Raw genomic sequence first — 25,467 nt, forward strand, 5'->3', positions numbered from 1 at the left:
GCCTGGAGGGAATCTAGGCGGGACCCCTTAACAATATTGACCTGTACAGTGCGTTCTGAAATTTAAATTCGGAGACGTTTAAAAATTGGAAGACATCACATCAACATCTGGGTTTTTGGTTTTTCCTTATAAATGGGAAGACAGCTCCATCAACTTTGCCCATTTGGCAACAACAGCTGGACCTGAGCTGCAGCTGTCGTGGGGAGAGTGGGGTATTAATTCGGATAACATGAGCCACCGGAACAAAAAGCCCCTCGGATTTCAGTGGCACGACACAAAAGAAGAGATACTTTCTCGATTGTGAATAACAAGCCCGGAGTCGGTGATACAGAGACTGGATGGAGATCCTTCCTTTCTGTGTCTCCACCATCTCCGGGGACCGCAGAGTCTCTGATTTCAGCCTGTGGAGTGGGGAAAAGAAGTGCAGAAACACACCATTTCCCCACCCCGGAAAGGGACATCCTCGGTTCCATTCCACTGATGGGACCCAGGCACTCCATCTGCCTGGATGCAAGGAGAGCTGGGAAATGAGGAGACTGGCTGGGCCACCACTTCCTGGCGACGACTCTGTTCCATGGAAGGAAAGCAGGAACGCGTGGTGGGCCCGTGCAACTCCTGCACAAACGGGTGCACGTTCCAACTCACCACAATTTCACCACCACCTTTCTATTCCCAAGTGGCCCAGGATACACTGGAATTTGTGGTGCAGAATTAAGGTATTTGTGCCCAGCGTGTGAGGAAGAAACAGAAAGAAGTGGATTCTCTCTGGAATGAAAAAGAGATTCCCTTGGGCTGGGAGGAAGAGAGACAGAGAGAGAGCGAGAGAGCCAGAGGTCAGCAGTACCTGCCTGGGCAGAGGCTCTGTGTGCCTCAGTTCCCTGTAATATCATCTCAGAAACTGGAAAGCCCTAGAAGGAATGACCTCGTGGCCTGTCTCGGCCGATAGGATGATCGCCACCTCCAGCCCACCCGAATTTCCTGTGTTCCTTATGGGACATAGACGTAGTTTAATTGACTGAAGCAGCCATATAAACCTGAATAGTGGAGACAACTCAGCCAAATTTGGGGGGATGGAGACCAAATGGCTGGGTGCTCCCCTCTCCATCCCACACCGCAGGGCCGTGTAAATCCCTGTGGTTAGGGACTCCAGGAAGGAGGAAGGCCAGCTCCCCCACTCCTTCAGTGGATTAGCTGCTCAGGGTCTATAGCTAAGTCTTTATATAAAATAATGGATGCGTGACTATTCTTGCACATCTTAGTTTATGGACTGAGATTCACACCTTTTTACTCAGTTTTTCAATTTCTTAAATGAGGGTGCTGTGGAAGGCAGTGACCTTGTTCATTTGAGCTTTTTCTAGAAATTTTGCCCTCCAACTCACAAATCCAAAGCAGGACCTCCACCCCCAGCCCCATCCCACCCACGTACCACAAAAAACAAACCAAAGCCAAAAAAACCCAGTCATCTTACAAGCCTTTTCAAATGGGGCGGTAGGTCCCCCTGTGGGTGGTGTTACAGGAAGCCCCAGTGTGTATTCCTGGAGCACTAGTTTTGCTCAAAGGTTTGGTAACATATGTTTTATATTCAAAGAAACTAGGTTAAATTATGGAGTAGAAAGCAGACTTCGCAGTTCAAAAAATAATGAAATTCCAGAATCCAAAGAAATGTCTTTCTTGTGGGGAAGGGGGGCCTCCCTGTTTCAGAGCACCATGCGGGTCTCCACGGGAGTTCTCTTGAGAAGGATGCGTCTGTGGAAAAGTTTGAGCAGCGCTGGCCTGGCGCCCGGCTTGGCTTGGGCTGCAGACTGACTCTGGGCCTCTCCCTAGGCTTGCACTGACTCCCTAGTGGTTTCGCATTGCCGTTAATATCTCCTCACGTTTCTAAACCCACAGCTTGTCAGCACCGGTGCAACCTGAGAGCTAATGCCAGGTTCGTACTCGCTCTTTTCACAAAAGGAAATGGAGAATCAGCAACTTGAAAGGACTTGCCTGGGGGGGGGGGGGGGGGGGATCCAGGTTTCCCAGGCCAGTGCTCCTCCTCGAGTGCTTGGCCGCTCCATCCTTTCATTCTGCAGGAACTCCTGGTCCATCTATCCATGCAGGGAATCTCATTCCCCCTCCCCCCGCACTCCCCCTCCCGTCCGTCCACCCTTCACCCTGTAGTTCCATTCTTGAGAGCCCTGCCTCTCCAATGCGGCATCCGGGGCTGGTGGGGGGGGCGCTTAGAAAAGTTTCGTGAATTAGTAACCGCTGGTTCTGAAGCATGCATCAGAGCCCAGACCAGGGGCGGGTGAAGTGGTTGGATTGGGGAAGGATTTGCTCCACGTCTCCCAGTGCGACCAAGAGAGAGGGGCTGCGGTTGGAGGGCGGAAACGGTCCGGATCCAGGCCGCAGAAGCACGAACCCACGTTGGCAGGGGCAGCCCTTTCCCGCCGCCCACGATCCTAGGGCGGGCACTCTGCCGAGCTGGGCGGCTGGTGCAATCTCCCGCGCGCCTTGCACTGATCAGAAAGAGAGGAGCTGAGGCAGTAGACGAGAGGAGGAGCAACTGCTCCTGGGCCTTGGCTGAGGCGCATGACCAATGGGGATGCGAGCCCCGTAGCGCGAACCAATTAGCGCAGGGCCTGCGACAGCGCGGGCCAATGGGGGCGCCGACTGGGCGCTGGGAGGAGGCAGAAGGTCTGAGCCAGCAGTAGACTTGCGCTGCCCACGCGGTCAGTTCTTTCGTTTTCCCTCGCCTCCTGCGCGGCCGCATCATGAGCGCCCGGAGGCAGGTGGTCAACTTCGGGCCCGGGCCTGCCAAGCTGCCGCGCTCGGTAAGTCCCCACGAGCGCGAGCCGAGAGTGCGGTGCGGGCGGGAGCGCGCGCGGTTCGCAGTGTATCTCCGAGGCGGGGCGCTCGGATCCCCTCTCCCGGCTCGGAGTCTTCCGAGCGTTCTGCAACAGAGTGCATGCCCAGTTCAGGATCCCTCGCAAGTGGGCTTCTGGAAGAATGCATCTGGGGGAAAGGAAACTCGGCGACTTGCTTCTACAGCTGCCCCTGGCGCCGACTGCCCTGGGCGCGGCGTGCACGACTCGGCTCGCCCGTGCGGCGCACCTGCAGACTCCGGTGCTGTGCCTTCTGGGCTGGGCCCGGGGCGCGGCGGGAAGGCAAGAGCTCTCATCTCTGCGTTCGCCTTGCCCGGCCGGCATTGAGAGCCAGGCAGTGCCGAGTGGATCTGTGAATGGATACTTTGAATGAATGGTGAATGAGGATCGCGTTAACTGGAGGGGATGGCAAACTGGAGTCCCGCGCATGACCCCTCCTCGTAGGGAGTGTTTGGTTTAGCCGGCACTTGGGAACGTTGCTTTTCAGAAATGTAAATCTGAAAGCCTTCAGTCCACCCTTTCCTTGTTCCCCTAGAGAAGCTGCCCCCCCCCCCCCCCCCCTTTATTTCAGCTCTGTTCCACGCGTAGGTTTTTTTTTTTTTTTTTTTAAACTGGCTTGTTTCCTAAAAGCATTCGAGTATTCAAATTCTGTTAGGCTTTGGGCTGCTTGCCCAGTTAGCTTCACTTTGTTTTGGAGGAAATGGGATGATTGAATTCTCCCTGGGGCCACAACCAGACTTTTCAAGTCCTAGTGGAACTGACTCCCTGCCTTCCTAGGCACCATGCCAGCTTCCAGCTCCTCCCCCAACACCCATTCCTCCTTTCCCCATCCCCCCCCCCCCGCCCCCCACTCCTCAGTTGTGAAGAAGGCAGCTTGTGATTTGCCTTGAATGACAAACTGCTATCGCTGCTGTTATATTTTTATTTTTCTAACCAGAATGACTGATAATATGTTGTTGCAACATGAGGCATAGCCAAGTGCTTTACAATTATCTATTGTTGAACAGAGTAGAAATCTCCCCGGGATAGAGCCTCCTCTGTGTTGTACGAACAGAGAATCTTACAATTTTAGAAGGGAAAGGATTTCTTGCATTTCTAGGGGCAGGGCTCGCGGTAGCTGAGAGAACAGGGCTTGTTTTTTCTCACCTATTATAGTCGGTTTTAGGCGAGATTCCTTCCCTGTCAGAGCTGTGCAAACGTTTCTTGTACCTGCCTCACCTTTGTCCCTTCTCTGTTTTGGAATCTTCTATTTGTTCCTTGTGCAATTTCTTTCTTTCTTTCTTTCTTTCTTTTTTTTTTTTTAAGTAATCTCTCCCCACCCCCATGGGGCTCGAACTCAGGCCCCCTGAGATCAAGAGTCCCATGCTCTACCCATTGAGCCAGCCAGGCACCCCTCCTTGTGCAGTTTCTTTATGCATTTTTTAAAATGGCAGTTGTGATCATCAGTAACGTAATTATTGTTTCCCTGGGAAGATTTTTGCCCTCAGATGCCCTCTCTGGGTGGGGGAGGGGGTGGGCGGAAGGAAGTGGGCAGATGTTGCTTTTTATGAGTTTTGATTTGATTGAATTGTTAGGATTAGAGAAGGTTTTCAAACTTTACTATTGACTGTGACCACAATGAAAAATATATTTTACAAAATGACAAAATATATGCATATAATTATAATAAAAGCCTTATATTAAGGTCTTATGAAATATTTGGCCTAAATAACTACAACATACATAGTTTTGTATTCTATTCCACTCTAGTCTATTTCATTTAAAAAATTAGTTGTGAGGAGCACCTGGGTGGCTCAGTCCGTTAAGTGTCTGACTCTTGATAGCCACTTAGGTCATGATCTCACGGTTCGTGGGTTCAAGCCCTGTGCTGGGCTCAGTGCTGACAGCACAGAGTCTGCTTGGGATTCTCTCTCTCCCTTTCTCTTTGGCCTTCCCCCGCTCGCTGTCTCTCTCTCAAAATAAATAAATAAACTTTAAAAAAGTTAGTTGTGACCCACAAAAGCAATTGTACTCTGCAGCTAAAGAAACTCCACTGGAGTAGAGGGGCATGATTTTTGGGGTAGAAGTCTTTTAAAACTCTTTGTAATGATTTGGGTTATAACCTCATTTTAGGGGATACTGTCTGTAAGAGAAATCCAGTCTTTTTTGTTGTTGTTTGTCCAAGATTTTATTTAAATTCAAGTTAGTTAACATTTAGTGTAGTATTGGTTTCAGGAGTAGAATTTAGTCATTCATCATTTACATATAACGCCCAGTGCTCATCGCAAGTGCCCTCCTTAATGCCCCTCACCCATTTAGCCCATCCCCCACGTAGCTCCCTTCCAGCAACCCTCAGTTTGTTCTCCATATTTAAGAGTCTCTTATGGTTTGCCTCCCTCTCTGTTTTTATCTTGTTTTATTTTTATTTCTCTTCTCCGGTGTTCATCTATTTTGTGAGAAATCCAGTTTTAAACAGGAGTTCAAAGATGGATTCACTAAAGTTTATTTGTTCAGCCAGTGCTAATAAGCATCCGGTAGTTTACAGAATAATGACAAATCCTTTTTTCTAATGCTAGCTTTTATGATTTCTTTCTTTTCTTTTTTGAAAGTAATCTCTATACCCAAAGTGGGGCTTGAACTCACGACCTAAAAATCAAGAGTGTCATGGTCGCTGACCAAGCTGCCAGGTGTCCCAACAATGACAAATTCTTGACATCCCCCCCTCCCCCACCGCCCTTGCCAAAGGAACCTTTTGTTTAATTCTTTATTGTTAAAATGTTGTTTTTTTCAGGGGCATCAGGGTGGCTCAGTCCTTGAGCATCGGACTCATGATTTCAGCTCAGGCTATCATTTCACGTTGGTGGGACTCTGCTCTGAATGTGGAGATTGCTTAAGATTCTGTCTCCTGCTGCCCCTCACTCTTGCTTGTGCGCGTGCGCACTCTCTCTCTCAAAAAGTTTTTTTTTTTTTTAGACAAATCACACTCCAGTTTAGATTGTTTTATGACCGTCCTGTTTTAGCCTCTGTCTTTCGAGGAAACCTCTGATGGCAGGATGCCTCTACAGAGGGCTTATCTCACCTGTTTAATGTATGTTTTCAGGGCATTTTTTCCCTTTCTTTGTACTTCATGACAGTTTGCACATACACAAAGGTAGAGAGGGAATAATGCAGTGAAATCCATGGACCCATCTCTGAGGATTTTGAATTCTGTGGACGTTTTGCCAGTCTTGCTTGTTTCAGTACTCCCTCCTCCAGCACGCTCTTACTCCCCACCGGCTCTGGGATGATTTTAAAGCCAATTCCAGGGGCGCCTGCGTGGTTCAGTCAGTAGAGCGTCTGACTTCAGCTCAGGTCGTGATCTCATGGTTCTTGGTTGGATCTGAGCCCCACGTCGGGCTCTGTGCTGACAACTCAGAGCCTGGAGCCTGCTTTGGATTCTGTGTCTCCCTGTCTCTCTGCCCCTACCCTTTGCTTGTGCTCTGTATCTCTCTCTCTCTCAAAAATAAATAAACATTAAACAAAATTTAATAAAAAAAAATAATAATGCCAATTCCAGGAACGCCTGGGTGGCTCAGTCAGTAGAATGTCTGACTTCGGCTCAGGTCATGATTTCATGGTTCTAGGCTCCGATCCCCATATCGGGCTCTGTGCTGACAGCTCAGAGCCTGGAGCCTGCTTCGGATTCTGTGTCTCCTTGTCTCTCTGCCCCCACCATTCGCTTGCTCTCTGTATCTCTCTCTCTCTCTCAAAAATAATTAAACATTAAAAAAAATTAATAAACAATAAAGCCAATTCCAGATATCATGTCATTTCACACTTTAACATTCATCTCTGATAGGATTTTATCTTCCTTCTTTAAGAAAAATAAATAAAGGATTGGTGTTTTTTTGTTTTTTTTCAGTGTGTAGTTACTTGCATTTTACTTACTTTGGAGGAACAAAACATCAATGGGGCTCCCCCCAAGCCAGCTGTGTTTTGTAAGTTTTGGTGAGCCGTGCCCCATTTCCTGACTCTTTGGGATTGGTGGTAAATTGGGTCTCCCCTGCCCAGTTGTCCCTGTAAGGTAGAATGTGGTTAAGGGACTGCAGTAATCTTAGTAGAGGGGTCAAAGGGCTGGCCAGTTGCATAGCCCTCAGAGCCTTGGCTGATATTACTCATCTGCACATTGGGGATAGGAATATCCCCCTCATGGCTCTGTCGGTATGTCATTACCTCCCCTGCCCATTAATCTTTCACAACAGGTGTTTCTTTCTTTTTTTTTTTTTAAATGTTCATTTATTTTGAGAGAGAGCACGTGCTCCTAAGCAGGCTTCTCGGAGCCCGTCAGGGGGCTGGATCTCAGGAACCGGTGAGATTAGGACCTGAGCCCAAATCAAGAGTCCAGCGCTTAACCAACAGCCACCCAGGAGCCCCTTCATTCACAGCAGGCTCTTCCTAATTCCCGCACACCCACCCTGTTCCATTTGAGCACCTTAGACTAAAAAGATGGAAAATTGAGTTATCAGTTTAATTTCAGCCTCACCGACTTTTTTTGTTTTTCCTTGAACCCAGAACTTTATGCATTTTGTTGTGTTTCTGCATTCAGAGTGAGAAATGTGATAGTGGAGGGGATATTTTCTAGCGCGTCCGTTTTTTCCCAGAGGTCTTATCTTGACAGCTGAGGGTTGTCATCAGAAAAATTCTTTATTTGAACTCTATTTTTTGAATCCAGGTGAATTTTTATACCTAAATAAATTCATGCTTTTGGAAAAGCTGGTTTTTTTTTTTTTTGAGTTTATTTTTATTTATTTTGAGAGAGAGAGTATAGAGAGCAAGTTGGGAGAGGGGCAGAGAGGAAGAGAGAATCCCAAGCAGGCTCCGTGCCATTAGTGTGGAACCCGACGCAGGGCTCGAGCTCATGAACCATGAGATCTTGACCTGAGCTGAAAACAAGAGTCTGATGCACAACTGATTGAGCCACCCAGGTGCCCCAGAAAAGCTGTATTTTAACATCAATCGCATCACATAATTTCACACTTAACTTGTGTGTAAATTGCATTAGCAGGGCTCTGTGGGCTGGGTGGGAGGAAGGGGATTGGCCGTGGGCACGACAGAAGCTTCCGGACCTCACAGGCCCTGTGGGTGGACTCCCTCTCTTTGATGTCCAGAGGGAGTGCTCTGCACAGAATATCCAAATCATTTTATTTTCTCTTGTTTTTTCCTAGGTATTGTTAGAGATACAAAAGGAATTATTAGACTACAAAGGAATTGGGATTAGTGTTCTTGGTAAGATTTACTTTTTGATTCTGAATATCCAGGTTCCAAAGGAAACTGATTAAAATGCATCAAGCCTCGAATTTTTTCCCCTCGGTCTTCCTTTAGGCCTTTGTAGATCTATTTTTAAGTTTTAGTAATTTTGGTCGCATGATTGATGGAAGCAGTTTTGAAATCAGTACCCATGCTGGTGAGGGGTTCTTGCCTCTCCGCTTACCCTTTCATGGTTGGTTTTTGCTGTTGATAGCATCGGAGATCACATGCCTCACCATGCTCTGAACCTTTATAGTATTGCCTCACATTCATTGTACAGCCTGGGCTATACTTACAAATGAACTCAGTAAATGTTTAAAGGTCTACAAGCCTTTGCTCAAGATCTTGCGCGTTAATAATTTCATTAAGTTTCTCTTACATTATTGAGGAAGAGAACCTTGGAATTTAAAAATTTCCTCTTGAAAATTTAATGTCCTTTTTCTTGTTAGGTAATTCCAAAGGCCACATAGTATTAAGAGATCATAGGGTTAACTGCATGCTTGTTGCTATTAAATTTTGTTCCTGTGGGTTTGGGACGAATACTTGGGTTTCTGTGAAATGAGAGCCGCAGTGCGGAAATTTGTGCTGCTGTTCTCGGGGGTAGCCTTTGTGCATGGGTTCGTGTTTGTGAGAAATCACAGGGACGGAAGGATGAATTAGTAAATGGCTCATTCAATGAGTATGTGACTTGAAAAATCATTCTGCTGTGGCTGTAAGGCTCAAATGTTTGCAATTGGAAAATCAGTTTGGATTTTTCCCCTAAACTAAGTGAGCCTTGGCCCACAATTTGCAAAATCACTGCAATTTCCCGTTATTATTTTATTTGCAAATTGTGCACTTGCTTCTAAAGTTTCTTCTTTTCATTTGGTTTTGAACTGGAACTGCGTTTTCTTGTTTTTCTTTCCTTCCACAGAAATGAGCCACAGGTCATCAGATTTTGCCAAGATTATTAACAACACAGAGAATCTTGTGCGGGAATTGTTGTAAGTTCAAAATTTTAAAGACCAAATTCGTTACTTTTGTTTGATAATCCACATACCTGGGTGTCTGTTATAGTATTTACTCTGCTGTGTGTTAAGAATATTTCATAATTAAAAATAATCTTTTAAAGATTCTCCCAAAGTCACTAAATTAGTACATCATGCTTTTTTGTTTGTTTGCTGTCCTATGTTTGTGTGTTTTTATTTTATGTGGTGTTTCCAAAGATTTGGATTCATTATATCTAAGAAAGATTTTTCAGGCTTAATAGGGATTTAGATAACAAAGAAATGGTCATCTTGGTTAGTTTACTGGCTCTTAAAAATGTGGGTCTCAGACCACCTGTCAGAATCACCTGGCTGCGGGGAGGTATTAAAAAATTTAAGTGCAGGGCCCCTCTCTAGCCCAGCTGAATCCAAATCTCTGTAGAAACTTCATCTTTTGCAAACTTTTTGGGTAATTTTAAGAGTTCTTCACTCCAGGAACTTCTCAGGTGGTCCCTCTTAGCTTATCTGTACCATTCTCCTTACCCAGAGGAAACCTTACTTGTAAATAGATTGCTGTTTAAATGAGAGATATATTATCTATACATATTCACATAAACGTTATGAATATGGTAATCTTGGGTGGGGGGTGGGGAAATCCACATTTTCGTTCTGCTCATAGAACTGGTGCATGTTCATGGTAGAAAGTTTAGGGGAAAACCTGAATATCACAAATTAAACTAGAATTTAAACTACTGGATAGTTAAACTATGGATAGAATTAAACTATCCATAACCCTATCAGTCAGAGGTAATTATTATTAACATTTTAGGGTTCATGTTTGCATTATTTCGTTAACAAGATTGGAATTATATGGACTACTTCCTTTTAAATTGCCTTGATGAAACGCTTCAAGATGGGGCAGGCTTGGGGACACTTTTGTGAGGAGCCCCTAGAAGCCCAGTGCAATGCGAGTGGTCAGAACCAGTAATCGTTCGCGTGACTTCACTCACCGGGTCTGCCTGCTGGGTCCCATGTCCTGTCCACAGCATAATCCTGTGCTTCATGGAACCTTGGCCCCAGAAGATGTGGGCTGTGAGCCTCCTGGGACTGGACTCTCAGTTCAGTTTATGGGCCTGTCCTTTATTCTCCTAACCAAGTGCCTACCTTGTACCCCTTTCTGCTCTGTCTCTATCTGCTGTCCTTCCATCCAGGTGTTGGCCTTCTTATCTGTCTGGCATCTGAATAACATAGACTTGGAACCCTCTCAGCTGCTGAGAACCTCATGTTTAGAACCTCTCACTGAGACCTGGCAGTAGGCACTGGATGATCACAGGCAGACATAGTTCAGGACCAGATATTTGCACAGCACCCATTCCCCAGGACCCTCTCGGGTTGCCCTGCCCTTTGGTTCTTACCTTGGTGCTGGGCCTGTCTGTAGCCATCTGCCTTCCATATACCTGTTTCCAAGCTCTGACCTTACTCAAAGGTTTGGGTCCAGTTTCCATGGCCTAGTCCCTCTGGAGCTGGCCTTCTCTTAGTGCCTAGAGCCATTCCAACCATCATCTTCATTTTCTATGCTGGAGTCCAGAAATTTCCCTGTTAGTCTTGTTTTTTTTTTTTTAATGTTTATTTATTTTTGAGTGAGAGACAGAGTGTGAGCTGGGCTGAGGAAGGGGCAGAGAGAGAGGGGAAAACACAGAACTCAAAGTGGGCTCCAGGCTCTGCACCATCAACACAGAGCCCAACGCAGGGCTCGAACTCACAAACTTTGAGATCATGACCTGAGCTGAAGTCGCACGCTTAACCAAATGAGCCACCCAGGTGCCCCCCTGTTAGTCTTGATGTATGTCCGTATGTGATTACATGCTTAGGCCTAAAACGTTATCTACGATTCTTATCACCGTCCGCATGGTTCATAGCATGGACCAGCACATATGTATTTTTAGGACTTCTGGTTGTAAGTGACAGATGCCCAGCTCTTAGCTTAAGTGAAAGAGGGGGTGTGTTACCGTGTGTAACCGTAAAGTGAAGGAGTGATTTAGGTGATGTTCAGGAAGGTCTTTATCTTCATCTTTTGGCTCTGCTTTTTTAGGTGTTGGCTTCACCAGGTGGCCACCAGGGGTTGTAGGATTAGCCGGTTTATCCTTTCCCTCAGTAGAAAGCGTTCCCCTTTTCCTGAAGTTTGAGCAAAGGTCTCAGAACCAAACGCCACTGGCCAGCTCCGGTCAAGCGCCCTTCTGCTGGAGCGAGGGTTGGCCTCCCTTGAACCATGTAGTCTGAGAGTGGTAGCAAGATGACCAGCAGGGTGTTACTGACTTCCCTCCAAACATTCCCCATAGGCTTCCACACAGAGCCCGATAATGGTTGTCCAAGGAGGGAATAGATAAGTGACTGGATTGGGGAAGGCAAAGCTGCTGGGGGACTTTACCATATTTCTTGTAGTATATCCACCCAGGGTAAAGTGCTGGTAGAGAGCATCACTCATTCTTGCGCCCTGTGTGTCTCTGTTTACCGTCACATGTGCTTCTGCCCAGAGCCGTTCCAGACAACTACAAGGTGATTTTTGTGCAAGGAGGTGGGTCTGGCCAGTTCAGTGCTGTCCCCTTAAACCTGATTGGCCTGAAAGCAGGAAGGTGTGCCGACTATGTGGTGACAGGATCTTGGTCAGCTAAGGCCGCCGAAGAAGCCAAGAAGTTTGGGACCGTGAATATCGTCCACCCCAAACTTGGGAGTTACACGAGTAAGTGCTGGGATCTGAGTTCAGCAGTGATAATGAAATGCTGACAAATGTTGATGGGTGGGTAGTCCCTCCTTAGATGTCAGGTTACCCCTGCCAAGGGCAACCAGCAGTTTTTAATTCCTTCTTCTGGTCAATAGTTGGTTTGGTACCATTCAGACTGGATGGTTGTACTTGTTAAGATTGTTCACTGGCTGCTACAGAAAGAGTATTCATAGGTTCTCTTACCTGAAAACCTAGAGGCTGATTGGGTTCAGGAATGGCTTGATCAAGGGCCCCAACAAGTGCCTGCAGGTCCTGGTGTCTCCCCTCGTCTCCTCTGTGGTGGCTCCACAGTCGGAAAAGCTGTACTCCCTTTTAGAAGATGCTCCTGACCTTCTGTTCTCCCAAGTTGCAGTGCCTTTGCTCAAGCATTTCCAGTTAGAGTCTGATGTCTCCTGTGTTCCATTCCCAATCAGTCATGTGACTGCAAGTGGAATTGGCCACACTGGAGCTACGTGGGCTGAGCTGGGGAGGCTGGGGCCCCAAGAAGAAACTCAGTGGACATAGGATAGATGGATGCTGGCTAATGAGAAAAAACTCGACAAATACCCACCACACCATTCTTGAAGATGAGTTACCCCCAATAACTGTCAAAGGGGTGGGATTCATAATCTTTTTAGGTTGTTGATGGGGATTATAATGCAAGATGGATAGGGTGGTTTCACTTGGGAGGGCTTTGGGATGAGCCTTTCGCTGCTAGGGGAAGTGTGTCAGTCCCATCTACACAAGGAAGGCAGAATGAAAGTCCAGAGTCTCCACCTTTTCGTCTGTGGTAGAAATTCCAGATCCAAGCACCTGGAAGCTGAGCCCCGATGCCTCCTATGTATATTACTGCGCCAACGAGACTGTGCACGGAGTGGAGTTTGACTTTATCCCAGACGTCGAGGGAGCAGTGCTGGTTTGTGACATGTCCTCAAACTTCCTATCCAAGCCAGTGGATGTTTCCAAGGTAGAGTGTAAAAGAGCCTGGCGGGGGCACCCCAGTGTCTCGGATTCCGTGAGAGCATTTTAACATACGTACCAGGACACGGAAAGGCCCAGAGCGTCTTGGGCCAGCAGAGACCTCGAAGCCAGGGCAGCTCACAGCGATGGGCCGACAGTTGCTTATTTCCTGTGGGTTGTCAGAATGCTTACATCTTGATGTTACCCCGTGTTAATGATTGCTTCACAGGGTCACACTGGAGTCCTTGGGGAGTTTATCTGCCTTCGAGGGTCCCTCTTAGAAGTGTTTGGGCCAACACAGTGGGAGTAGCTTGCTGTCTTCCAGGGAAAATGCAGATTATCCAAGCTCAGGGGATGTGTGAAGGAGCTGCACCTGGCCGTGAGCCCATCTCAACTCCCAGAGCATCAACAGGGCATATAGCCTTTCCTAGTGGCACACCAGGGTGGATGGGGGAGCACAGCACTCAGCTGAATGCAACTAGGGGGTGCAAAAAGTAAAGCATTTACTTTTTTTTTTTAATGTTTGTTTATTTTTGAGAGAAAGAGGGAGACAGACAGAGTGCTAACCAGGGAGGCGCAGAGAGAGAGATACATACAGAATCCGAAGCAGGCTCACTAGGCTCTGAACTGTCAGTACAGAGCTCAGCGCGGATCTTGAACTCAAAAACCGCGAGATCACGACCTGAGCCAAAGTCAGATGCTCAATTGACTGAGCCACCTAGGCGCCCTGAATTTCCTTTTTTTTTTTTTTTTTTTTTTTTAATGCTTATTTTATTTTTGAGAGGGAGAGAGACAGAACGTGAACGGGAGAGGGCAGAGAGAGAGAGACAGAGACACAGAATCGGAAGCAGGCTCCAGGCTTTGAGCTGTTAGCACAGAGCCCAATGGGGGCTCGAACCCACGAACCATGAAATCATGACCTGAGCCAAAGTTGGAAGCTCAGCCGACTGAGCCACCCGGGCGCCCCCTTTAAAGCATTTAAAAACAAACTCACTAAATGGTAGCCTGCCTTTAAAAAAAAAAATTACGGTAAAATATACCTAACTTAAAATTTACCACCTTAACTATTTCTGAGTGTATAGTTCAGGGGCATTAAGTACATTCACACTGTTGTGCAAACAGCATCACCATCTGTCTCTAGAACTTTTTATCTTCCCAAGCTGGAATTCTGCTCAGTCGTCCCCCAGGCCCTGGTAGCCACCACCCTCTGTGAATTGGACTCTTCTGGGTCCCTCATAGAAGGGGATTCAGGCAATATTTGTCATTTTGTGTCAAGTTCATTTCACTTAAAATGTCCTCGGGGGTCATGCACGCGGTAGCAGGGGTCGCACCTTCATTCCTTTTTAAGGCTGAATAATCTTCCGTTGTGTGGTTATACCACATTCTGTGAATAATCCACTTTTGATGACCAGTTGCTGCGCATTGGCAATTCTAAACAGTGTCACCTATAAAGTACTCCCTATCAGGCCCGGCTGTCTTCCCTCCTTATCCTTGGGATGCCGTTTGATATTTATAAAGCATTCAGAGCGTTCATGGGAGGATGTGGGAGAGGGTTCTGAATCTTACATGACAAAATTTTCTGAAGTTCCTTTAAACATCTGTTGCCTAAACTTTCTTCTCTTTCAGGCAGCTTGTCTATTATTTCTCAACATCTTCCGATTGTCCTTTTATACAAACACGAATGCATTCAAAACTGTGTTTCTTTTGGTTACCAAGAACAGTTAGCCCCATTTTTTTATACTTTTTAAAAAAAGGTTTATTTATTTATTTATTTGAGAGAGACAGAGGCAGTGTGAGTGGGGAAGGAAAGGGAGAGACTCCCAAGCGAGAGCCTGACGGGGAGGTTGAACTTATGGGACTGTGAGATCATGCCCTGAGCTGAAACCAAGAGTTGGGACACTCAACCGACTGAGCCACCCAGGCCCATTTTAAATATTGGTTTGGGTGTAGAAAGGACGTATATACAGTGATAGGAATATGTATAAGGTCTTTGTAGTGATTGGTTCGGGCTGGCCCCTTGCTGGTGAGTGGGACCAGGGACATGTGTAACCTGCAGGCCTCTGAACTCTCCCAGGCAGAGATGCCTTTAGAGAATAGAATGCACTTTGAGCAAGATTAGGATAGAATCACTTCCTCATACTTTAGAAAGACATTGGGAAATTTGAATACAGTTATGAAAAATGACTAAGTGTATCTAAAACACCATGCCTTCTCTTTTTCAGTTTGGTGTCATTTTTGCGGGTGCCCAGAAGAACGTAGGCTCTGCCGGGGTCACGGTGGTGATCGTCCGTGATGACCTGCTGGGGTTCGCCCTCAGGGAGTGCCCGTCAGTCCTGGACTACAAAGTGCAGGCTGGAAACGGCTCCCTGTACAACACACCTCCGTGCTTCAGGTTAGCTCCGGGGCATGGCTCGGGGGCCTCGGGGACTGACGGAGGAGGTCTCACTCTTTCCCATCAAAGCGGAGGGAGGTAGCTTTCTGAAGTAAGCAGAGCACGTTTTCATTAGCCAGTGACCTAATGGCTCAGACATCCTATCAGGATTCTTTGCCCAGCTCACCTCTCTCTGTTATCCCCTGTGCACTGTTAGATCAGTTTTCCTTGCCCTTTTTAGGTCTTGATAGCCTTAGGAGTTTACCATTAACCCAAAAGCTCTCTGCAAATGAGTGGCAGGTGTGCATCTCAAACATGAAGCTTTGGAAGCTTCCATGAAACTTTGGAAAAGGACTTTCAAAGGCCAGACCTCCCCGGCTTTCTTTTCTTTCCCTGCTGGGCCTGCACAAAGCTGGCCACCAGGCAGCGAACATACTGGCTTGGGCTTTTCACCCAGTCTGTGCTTGTCCGGTACGCCTGGCTTCCTATTAGCCAAGTGAGAAAAGTGTATTAAAGCACATTCAGGGACAGCGAGGCTCCCCTGCCCCATGGTCTTTTAACACTAAGCCTCAGATATTTTGTGAAAATCTTGTGACACTTAGGATTTAACAGTTGCCTGGGAGATTTTTACTACTTACTAGCTGTGTGATCTTGGGCAAGTCACTTAACCTGTCTGTGTAGCAGGTTCCTCCAGGACTAATAATAGTACCCTGCTGATAGTGCTGTGAGGATTGATTGATTGATTGATTGATTGATTTACTTACTTACATCTAAAACGCATTTGGTGGTTGGCACATGGTAATTTATAAATGTTAGCTGCTGTATTATTACTGTTTCTCTTGTTGCTAGTTCCCAGAGCTTTAGCAGGGGAAGGAAAAGCCAGAATTTATGGATTACCTTTCAGGCCATGTATGATATAGAATGGTGATACTTTATTTGTATGACCCTTTTAGTGCTCCCAAGCACCCGAGGAGGTAAATACTCTTTTTATTCCCATTTTGCAAGTAAAGAAGCAAAGGCCATACTTGTAGGTCGTGGCACGGCTGGGATTGGAACCTGGACAGCCTGGTTCCAGAGCTTGGGTGGGTTCACCCTGTACCTTAAGTGTTCTCCACAGGTGAAATTACCAGTGTGTGTTTCTTTGTGTCTGAAGGATTCATCTTAGGAGATCACTGTTGGAGTCCAGCTCTTCCGCTCATGGAATTTTCTGGGGGGAAAGTGCTTTCAGAAGAGCATGTGGAAAGGCAGGCTCAGGCTGGCGCAGAGAGCATTTCCCTCTGAGTGAGTTCTTCCTGATAGAGGCTGCTTCTAGAAAATCTTCTACATAATTGGCTCTAGGAAGGAAAAGTGTTTTTTTCTCAAAGTTAGAATTCTTTTTTTTTTTTTAATTTTAAATTTTTTAACACTTATTCCTTTTTGAGAGACAGGGAGACATAGCATGAGCAGGGGAAGGGCAGAGAGAGAAGGAGACACAGAATCCAAAGCAGGCTTCAGGCTCTGAGCTGTCAGCGCAGAGGCCGATTGCGGGTCTGGAACCCATGAACCACGAGATCATGACTTGAGCTGAAGTCAGATGCTCAACCGACTGAGCCATCCAGGTGCCCCAGAATTCTTTTTTTTTTAGGTTAATTTATTTATTTTGAGAGAGAGAGAGAGAGAGAGAGAGAATGAGCAGGAGAGGCAGAGAGCGGGGGGCGGGGGCAGAGGAGCCAAAGCAGGCTCTGTGTTGACAGCAAACAGCCGGATGCGGGGCTCGAACTCACGAACTGTGAGATTGTAACCTGAGCCAAAGTCAGACGCTTAACCGACAGAGCCACCCAGGTGCCCCTCAAAGTTAAAATTCTGATGGAAATTTCCACTGGATTTCTGCACCGCTGACGGGGGCACAGCAGCTAATTTGTGTCTCCTGTTTTCCTTGGGGAATGGGGTGTTCTAGTGGTTACTGTCCTGGTCACTTCTAAACCCCACTCTGTTTCACCCTGGTTGAAAATGTTTCTGAAATGCCTGTTAAGGGTGGGGACAGTGGGGCTGAACCTCTTGTCCATCGGTCCTGTTTCTGGGGTTCCAGGCAGTTCCAGGCGCCAGTGATCACTGGCCAAGTTGGAAACAAGTTGGAAGTGCCGAGTGGTGAGGATGCAGGTGCAGGGGAGCCTGGGGAAGGGGCTTAGCTGCCAGGCTGCACAGTGACAGGTGGTGTTTGTCCTCCCTGTTAGAAGGTGGGGCCAAGGCCTGGCTCGCCATCAGGTGGGTCTTTCAGGGTGAGACAGAGACCACCGTGGGCTCCAGGAGGAGGTGGGGGGAACACTGTCCCGAAATGTGGTCTGAAAGCTGGCAAGTTCAGATCACAGCACAGCCCGGAGGGGCGGGGGGGGGGGGGGGAGGGCACACTCTCTGGCACCTTCTCTGGTAGCTAAGAGTTACCGGAAGCAAATTCTAAAACATACAATGAATATGTTAAAATGCTGTTTGTTTGTTAATATTAGGGTGAAAAGTCAGTGGGAACAGTGAGAAAGCAGGTCAGTCTGTCTAATAAATATGACAAAATGATAGGAGACAACAGTGTGTGGAGTCAGACCCAGAGACACAGAGAGGGACTCTTCAGTGACTCTCATGTAGGGTCCCTCCCCTACCAGCTCCTGTGCAGGCCTCAGCCTGGGCCTTGACCAGTCAGCTCAGCTGGTCACCTCAGCTGGTCACCTGGAGGAGGGTTACATTGGGTGGAGGAGGGCCGTCACTGCCTCCCCAGAGCTTTCCTGCCTCAGGAGAGGAGGCTGAACCAGAAACAAGGGCAGAAAAGGGGCAAAACTTTCCCCCCCGGGCAGATCAGAACAGTGCTGAGACCATCGAGGGGCAGAATCATTAATATTCGATTAGAATAGTGTAAACGTAGCAGAGAAAGACCGGTTTCAAATGTGTTCTGACCAAGACCCCCTGGAAGTTGCCGTCCTTTCTCTTACCCCGAAAGAAGAGAACAGGAGAGAAATAAAAGTCCGTTCAATTGACCAATTACCGTAAATCTATGGCTTGGAAAACCAGCTTAGTCCATTTGTTGGTACTTACAACCTTCAAGGTTAGAAAATTTTAGCTCACGCAGTGAGAACAAACCCCAAGTTAGAGATAAGATTTGTGCCAGATGCCCTCCCCCATCCTTGAATGTGAGCCAATAAGACAGGCAGAAGACTCCTGAGCTTTGAATCACACAGAAGTCCTTGAAAAGGCCCCAAGTTGTTTGAACAGAAGCCTTTTTTTTTTTTTTTTTCCTTTTAAAATCAGAGCTGAATGACCGTTGGCTCTGGGCATTTTGTGTGAACTGGGCTGAGTAACGCTTCACATAGTTGCCTGTAGCCCTGAGCTGTGAATTAGGGTGGAATAAAGGATCGCGTGGGCCTTCTGTTTTAACCCTTTAGTACATCACGCTAAGCCCAATGAATGCACAGGCAAGAAGGTACACACACTTCCCTCTGTACCCACAAATAATTCTCTGACCCTGTAAGTATATATTTGTTTTTTCTCTGTAGTACGAGGTAAAGTAACTAATAAGAAAATAACCCCGTTAATCAAGGCTGCCTCTCTTACCAGAGTAGGAGTGAGGGCCTGCCCAGGGCCTTAGCCTTGCTCCTCATGAGCCCCAGAAGCAGATGAGTTTCTGCAGTTAGAATCTTCAGAACAAACAGCCAGGGAGAGTTTTTCTGAGGATTTCTGGTGTGCTTTTCTAAGCCTTAGTGCACAGAGAGTATTTGTATTGCTTTAAAAAGTTAACATGTATTCTTTTTTTTAAATAATTTTATTTTTTTAAGTTAATTTATTTTCAGATCGGGTAAAGGGCATTGGGGGGGAGGGCAGGCAAAGAGAGAGGAAGGGAGAGACGGAGAGAATCCCAAGCAGGCTCCACGCTGTAAGTGCAGAGCCCAGTGCGAAGCTTGAACCCACAAACTGAGATCATGACCTGAGCCGAAATCAAGAGTTGGCCACTTGACCAACTGAGCCGCCTAATGTGTTCCTAGCAAAGATTTCTGAAGTGAGCAGAACCGGCCGGGGTAACCACTATTCACTGCTCGTTGTGGGTCCCGACAGACCCTTAACTGGGCGTATGCAGATATACAGAGCTGTATTTAGTTATGTGAGTGGGACTTTACCCTGTAGACTATTCTGTGAATTTCTTTTTTCTGCCCCACAATCTGCCGCGAACACTATGCTATGCGATATAAGCTCAAATACCTGCCTTTCCCCCCCTTTGAATTGCTGTATGGTGTTCCAGTGGTATTCCACAGAATGGATCTACTGTGATTTATTTAGTAACTTAATAGACAAGCTTCGATGGTAAACCTATGCTGTGTGATGCAGGTGGCATTTTAGAAGTGAAGGCATGAATCAGGCATGTTAAATTGGTTAATGGGGAGAATTGAGACCGAACATTTAGGGTCCCTATAGTTTGAAGAGTTTGGATTGTGTGGGGTCTCTAGAAGCTTGAGTTGATAATGAATCGGAAGCCACAGGGAGAACCCGCTTCCTTCCGAGCGGTCTGCCTCATGCTGAGGCTTCATAGGCGAGGCTCCAGGTGCCGGCTCTGGGACAGCATGGAAGACGGGAGGGCTTTCTGCCGAGCGCCTGCTCAGATCCCATTAAGATTAGCACTGAGTCTGAGCATGACAGCTACGGAGAGGGCAGTGTGTTGGTGCGGAGAACTGGCTGGGACTGTGGACCTTGCTGCAGCCTTGGATTTGAGTAGCGAGAAAGCAGCTAGGGAACGCTAGGATAACAAAGCTATAGGTGAAAGCGAAATGCGGCCTTGGAAGGGTACGGTCAGTGAATAGGCACCAGTGGCTTTGCCTGGGTCATGGGGCGGGGTGTGCTTCTGTGGTTCGTGGGAGAGTGAGTTTGGGGTTAGAAGGGAGTTCTAGAGCGGGTCACCGGACAGAGGAGTGGGTGGGCAGTGTCATATCTGTGGTTTTTTTTTAATGTTTATATTATTATTTTTGAGAGGGAGAGAGCTGGGGCGGGGGGGGGAGGCAGAGAGAGAAAGGGGCAGAGGATCCGAAGTGGGCTTCGTGCTGTCAGCAGTGAGCCCGATGTGGGGCTCGAACTCACAAACCATGAGACCATGACCTGAGCCGAAGTCGGCCGCTCAACTGGCTGAGCCACCCAGGTGCCCCCCCTTTTTTTTTTCCGGAGAGAGAGAGAGGCGGGCAGCGTCCTATCTGGAACACACACACATCCACACAGGTGTGCTGTGAAGCTGCTCTAGCAGCCGCACGGGCAGCTGTGTCTGAGCTTTGGTGCGAGCCTGGCTGCCCCACTAGCCGGTGAGGTAGTGGCTGAGGGTCCTGGAGCCCCTACGAAACCAGATGCCTTGGTTACTGCAAAAAAAGCCCAGGCTTTGGAGTCCGACCAGGCGGGGTTGCCATCCTGGCTTCATCAGCCACTACATGGGTGACATTAGCCAAATTAAATTCCCCAAACGTCAGTTTCCTCATCTGTGAAATGGGATGATGGTAGCTCCGACCTCAGGATTATTGTGATCAAGAAAAGAAGGAACAACTAGCAGGCTGCCTGGCCCCATAATAGATGTTGGAATACACTCCTCTGCCTTTCTTCTTTCCACTTTGTCCCTCTGCTTTCTCAGTCATTATCCACAGAGCTGCAGCTGAGGCTCTAAATTACTCAGGGGCTGTTCTCCACTCTATTCTCTCTTCCCTTTTTGCCACTACCTACTGTTTCTCATTCCTCAAGCTGGGGAAGCTTCTGGAGAGGCTATTACACGTCTGTGGCTGCTGTCTGCCCACTGCCTACTGAGCAGCCCAGCATTGGCTTCTGCTAACTTCTGGGGATGGAAACACCGGGGTCCTCTACCTACCAGGTTGACACAGTGAATGAGCCACTTGGTGCCTTGGGCTTCCTCTGGGACAAGCTTCTGGCCATTAGAGTGCTTTCCAGATCCAGTGATCTCCCTCTTCAACCTGTCACGGTGGTAACAGACCCGTGGTGTTAATGAACGAGGCAGCTCTTGTCCAGGGGTTAGCACCCCAGATCTTTGCTGGGCATTGACTCCTGGCCACTTGGTTTGCACAGATCCCTGGTGGGGACCTCTTTTCCACTCCTGGAGAGTGCACAGCCGAGAGCTGATCTGCATATTCCCAGCTCAAGTGGATGGTATCTCTTCCCTTGGAGACCTGTGCTCCTGCCCCCACAAACTTTCAGTGAGGTACACACGGAGCTGTTTGCTCCTTTAAGAGATGGGCTTTCAGGGTGGCTTTCAGGGCCTGGGTGGCTCAGGCACAGAGCCTGCTTGAGATTCTCTCTCTCTCTCTCTCTCTCTCTCTCTCTCTCTGCACCTCCTCTGGTGCACACACAGGCTCTCTCTCTCAAAATAAATAAACTTAAAGAGAGAGATGGGCTTTCAGAAGGCCACTGGGAAACCATCCACTGCTCTTCAACATGTGTGTTCAGTGCAGTTATGAGCACTTCGTAATGAAGATGCTGTTGACTACACTTGTGTCACCTACCTGCCACGTGCCAGACCCTGCACTAAGCACTTCACCCGATCTGTCTCCTAAGGTCCCCTCGAGCCCCAATGTCTCACAGGTGGCCGAGCTGACATTTTGGCTCAGAGAGGAACACTGCCAAGCTCCAGGAGGGGCTGGGGTGCAGTGGCTCCTCCTGGGACCAGGGACACAAATCCCACCCCACTTGCTCTCCGTTTCTGATCCTTCTTTCTGCTGGAAAGCAGATGAGTCTCTGTCACATGTTCTTATTCAAGTCTCACACTTTGACCAGCGCTAGGTCTGCCTCTTTGTCCTCACTCCCAGGTCAGAGAATCCCAGGGAGGGCTCTGATCGGCCCCGTTAGGTCCCCTGCCCAGCTCTGAGACCAGAGGACAAGGGACCCTGCTGGGTCTGCCCGTTGGGTGGGCGTGGGGTTAGGAAGATTGGGACAGCTGAAATGCCAGGTGTCCAGCATAGGGTGGTAGGTGTCCGTCTTTCCAGAGGGGAAAGCCGGGGTTTGGATTTCCAAGGTGACTAATCCTGGGTTGTCTTAGTGGCAGCAGTGGGACCAGAGTCAAGACTGACTCAGCCCCTGCTTCTAGTGCCATACCACACTTCTCCCTCCAGGTGGGGGCCCCGGGCCCCCTGTGAGGGCTCTGCTGTAGAGAAGGTGAACACTGTGCTTCAGGTCTTCCACAACCATAGAGTCCAGATCGTGGGCCCAGAGAAATACAAAATAAAGGAGTGAATGGTACAAACTATGGGAAGTATGGGCTCTGTGAGTGTAGGAAGTGAAGGGTTAACTGGGTGGGGGTGGGGAGGATGCTTGCTGCAAAACAAGTCGGCTTGAATGTCTTTCCACCTTTGCCAAGCTGAACTAGATGGATTTTCTTTTTTTTTGAATCTTTACTTCAGCATCTATGTCATGGGCTTGGTCCTGGAGTGGATCAAGAACAACGGCGGTGCAGCAGCCATGGAGAACCTCAGCTCCGTCAAATCGCAGATGATTTATGACATCATTGATAATTCGCAAGGATTCTACGTGTAAGTTGATGGACTTTCTCTCACATCTTGCCTCTTGTGAATTTATTTTCTTTAATTAATTAATTAAAAGGTTGCATTTATTTTTGAGCGCACGCAAGCGGGGGAGGGGCAGAGAGAGAGGGGAACAGAGGATCCAGAGTGGGCTCTGTGCTGATGGCAGCGAGCCCGATGTGGGGCTCAAACTCATGGAGTCGTGAGACTGTGACCTGAGCTGGAGTCGGACGCCAAACCGACTGAGCCACCCGGGTGCTCCTTGCCTCTTGTGAATTTTCACGCCTGTATATGACGTGTGCCTTTGAGAAATGGACACGTTTCCCTTTCTTGATGTTGAAGTGCCAGTGAGCTGGGTGGTCATGGGCCCCAGCAGTTGGAGGCAGGTGGGTTCTCCCCTTGTACGGCCCCACCTGCGGAATCGCCGGCCTAGGGACCTGTTTCCTGGGGGGTGGTGATGTTTCTCACACCAAAGATCTCTCCTGGGGAAGAGTCTCAGTTCTTCCTGGGGCAGACCCCTTCTCCCTCTGTCTGCATCCTTGGTACATCCCTCGGGAAAAATCACGCAGATTTGCTGGAAGCGCTCCCCTTTATGTAGGGATTCCACTGGAGGCCCTTGGTATAAACACCTAGTCCTGATCCCCTCAGCCGGGTCGCCTACCTTTTTAGAAGTTCACTGCTTCCGTTATTATAGGACAAATATTCCCATCCCGGACCTGCAGTCTGTGAATGAGGAGACTTCTAGTTAAACATTTTTGTGACTGGGGAGCCTGGGTGGCTTAGTCGGTTGAGCACCGACTTCAGCTCAGGTCATGATCTCGTGGTTTGTGGGTTCGAGCCCCGCGTCGGGCTCTGTGCTGACAGCTCAGAGCCTGGAGCCTGCTTCAGATTCTGTCTCCCTCTTTCTCTGCCCCTCCCTCACTTGCACTCTGTCTCTCTCTCTCTCAAAAAAAAAACCCAAAACAAAACAAACAACAAATTTAAAAAACCAAAAAAACATTTTGGTGACCAGAAGATTCATGAATGTGTGTTGACTACTGGACCCGCTCCTGTGAGGGACAGAGAAAACGTATGGGCCTTGTATTCGTCTCCTAGAAGTGCTGGAACAAAGATTCACTAACTCGATGGCTTCATGCAACAGAAATCCATTCTCCACGTTCTGGAGGCCTGAGGTGCAAGGTGTCAGGAAGGCTCTGCTCCCCCCAGAGACTCCAGGGAAGAACCATTCTTTGTGGCTCCAGGCATTCCGTGGCCTATGGTGCATCACCCCAGTCTCTGACCTCACCTTTGCTGTGTGTCCTCGCTTCTGGTTGCTGGATTTGGGGCCTACCCAGATGATCCCAGATGGTTTCTGTCAACTAGAGACCGTTAACTTAATTACATCCTCAAAGACCCTTTTTCCAGGGGTTAGGACATGGATCTGCCTTTTGGGGGGCCACTATCCAGTCCCCTACCATAGACCTCTCACCAGAATGCTGAATGTGAAGCACCTAGCACAGTGCCTGGCACACAGGGAGCTTAATAGATGGTGTTTTCGTTTGCGTCCACCCCCCCCACCTTCCAGGTGGCATACAGGTGTAGGAGACTTTCTGCTGCATGTATGTACATGTACACACATACACGTATGTTTGTGTGTACACATTTGTATGCATGTACATAAACACATACTCATTTACCAAGCCTGAGACCTCCTCAGTGACTGTTACTCTTTGGGTTCCATGATAGTAACTGACTGATAGGAACTAGAGAATGTATACTCTTCTTTGAGAATTCAGTGTGCCACGACAGATGGACAAGACGATGCTTTAGGCCTAACTTTTAATACTTCTCCCTGACCACCCATGGGTGGTGGGTGGGAGTGTACTTGTGGAGTAGGTAGGATAAAGCAGCCTGCTACTGCTCCCTCTCTGTCCTTAAAATGCTTTTGGCTTGTTCCTGTGAGTTCTTGGCATGCAGTGACCCTCTAGCCACAGGCCCTGGGGGAGTTGGGTTTGGATGGACGCCTTAGCCTTTAGGCTTCTCCCCCATGTGTGGTCTGGGGAGAGGTGTGCACGTTGTGCTTTCTGTCTACTCTGGTTCTGCACAACAGCCAAGTACAGACTGGGGGCTTGGTAGATGATCCGAGGAATTCACAGCCAAGGGCTCAGTGATAGTTACTATAAGCTTGGAGCAGTAAGATGATAATGCTTTGCCTGCAGGTGTAGGGGGGGGGTTTTGAATGAGCTTGATTGCACCTTGGGCATGAGTAGAGTTAGTCAGAGGAGGGCAAAAGTACTTTTAGGAATTTTTAGGAAGGCAGGGCCCAGCCCCGCAAAGGTACTGAGGGGAGAAAGTACATTGTGTTTGGGGAGCTAAGAGGGGGTTGCCTAGAGGGGATGGTTGTGCTGGAATGAGAAGGAAGGTCTGGAAAGGTCTGAAGACACACTTAGTCCACCTGTTTAGTCTTCTATTCACCTATCCACACATCTACCCCCCCACCTACCCTTCTGTCCACCCACCAACCCATCCATCCATTCATCCATCCATCCATCCATCCATTCATCCATTCATCCATCCATCCATCCATCCATCCCATCATGACCCACATGCCCATCCGTCCATCCATCCATCATTCATCCACACACCTTTCCATCCATCCGTCCATCCATCCATCTATCCATCATCCATCCACACACATCCGTCCATCCATCCATCCCATCATGACCCACATGCCTGCTCATCCATCCATCCGTCCATCCATCCATCCATCCATCCAGTAAATTTT

The 25,467-nt window shown here is 48.1% G+C and overlaps 1 protein-coding gene across 1 annotated transcript in view; it reads left to right on the forward strand.

The window, feature by feature from the left end:
• The first annotated feature begins 2,674 nt into the window (after window positions 1-2,674).
• PSAT1 (phosphoserine aminotransferase 1) overlaps window positions 2,675-25,467 on the forward strand; it is a 32,734-nt gene continuing 9,941 nt past the window's right edge. The window contains exons 1-7 of the mRNA XM_049634011.1: window positions 2,675-2,813; window positions 8,048-8,108; window positions 9,043-9,112; window positions 11,629-11,834; window positions 12,650-12,822; window positions 15,038-15,207; window positions 22,584-22,712. Coding sequence (XP_049489968.1) covers window positions 2,754-2,813; window positions 8,048-8,108; window positions 9,043-9,112; window positions 11,629-11,834; window positions 12,650-12,822; window positions 15,038-15,207; window positions 22,584-22,712 — 869 coding nt within the window. The 5' untranslated portion in view covers window positions 2,675-2,753. The remainder of the gene's footprint in view (window positions 2,814-8,047; window positions 8,109-9,042; window positions 9,113-11,628; window positions 11,835-12,649; window positions 12,823-15,037; window positions 15,208-22,583; window positions 22,713-25,467) is intronic.

Source organism: Panthera uncia, chromosome D4, assembly GCF_023721935.1.
Source record: "Panthera uncia isolate 11264 chromosome D4, Puncia_PCG_1.0, whole genome shotgun sequence".
NCBI lineage: Eukaryota > Metazoa > Chordata > Mammalia > Carnivora > Felidae > Panthera > Panthera uncia.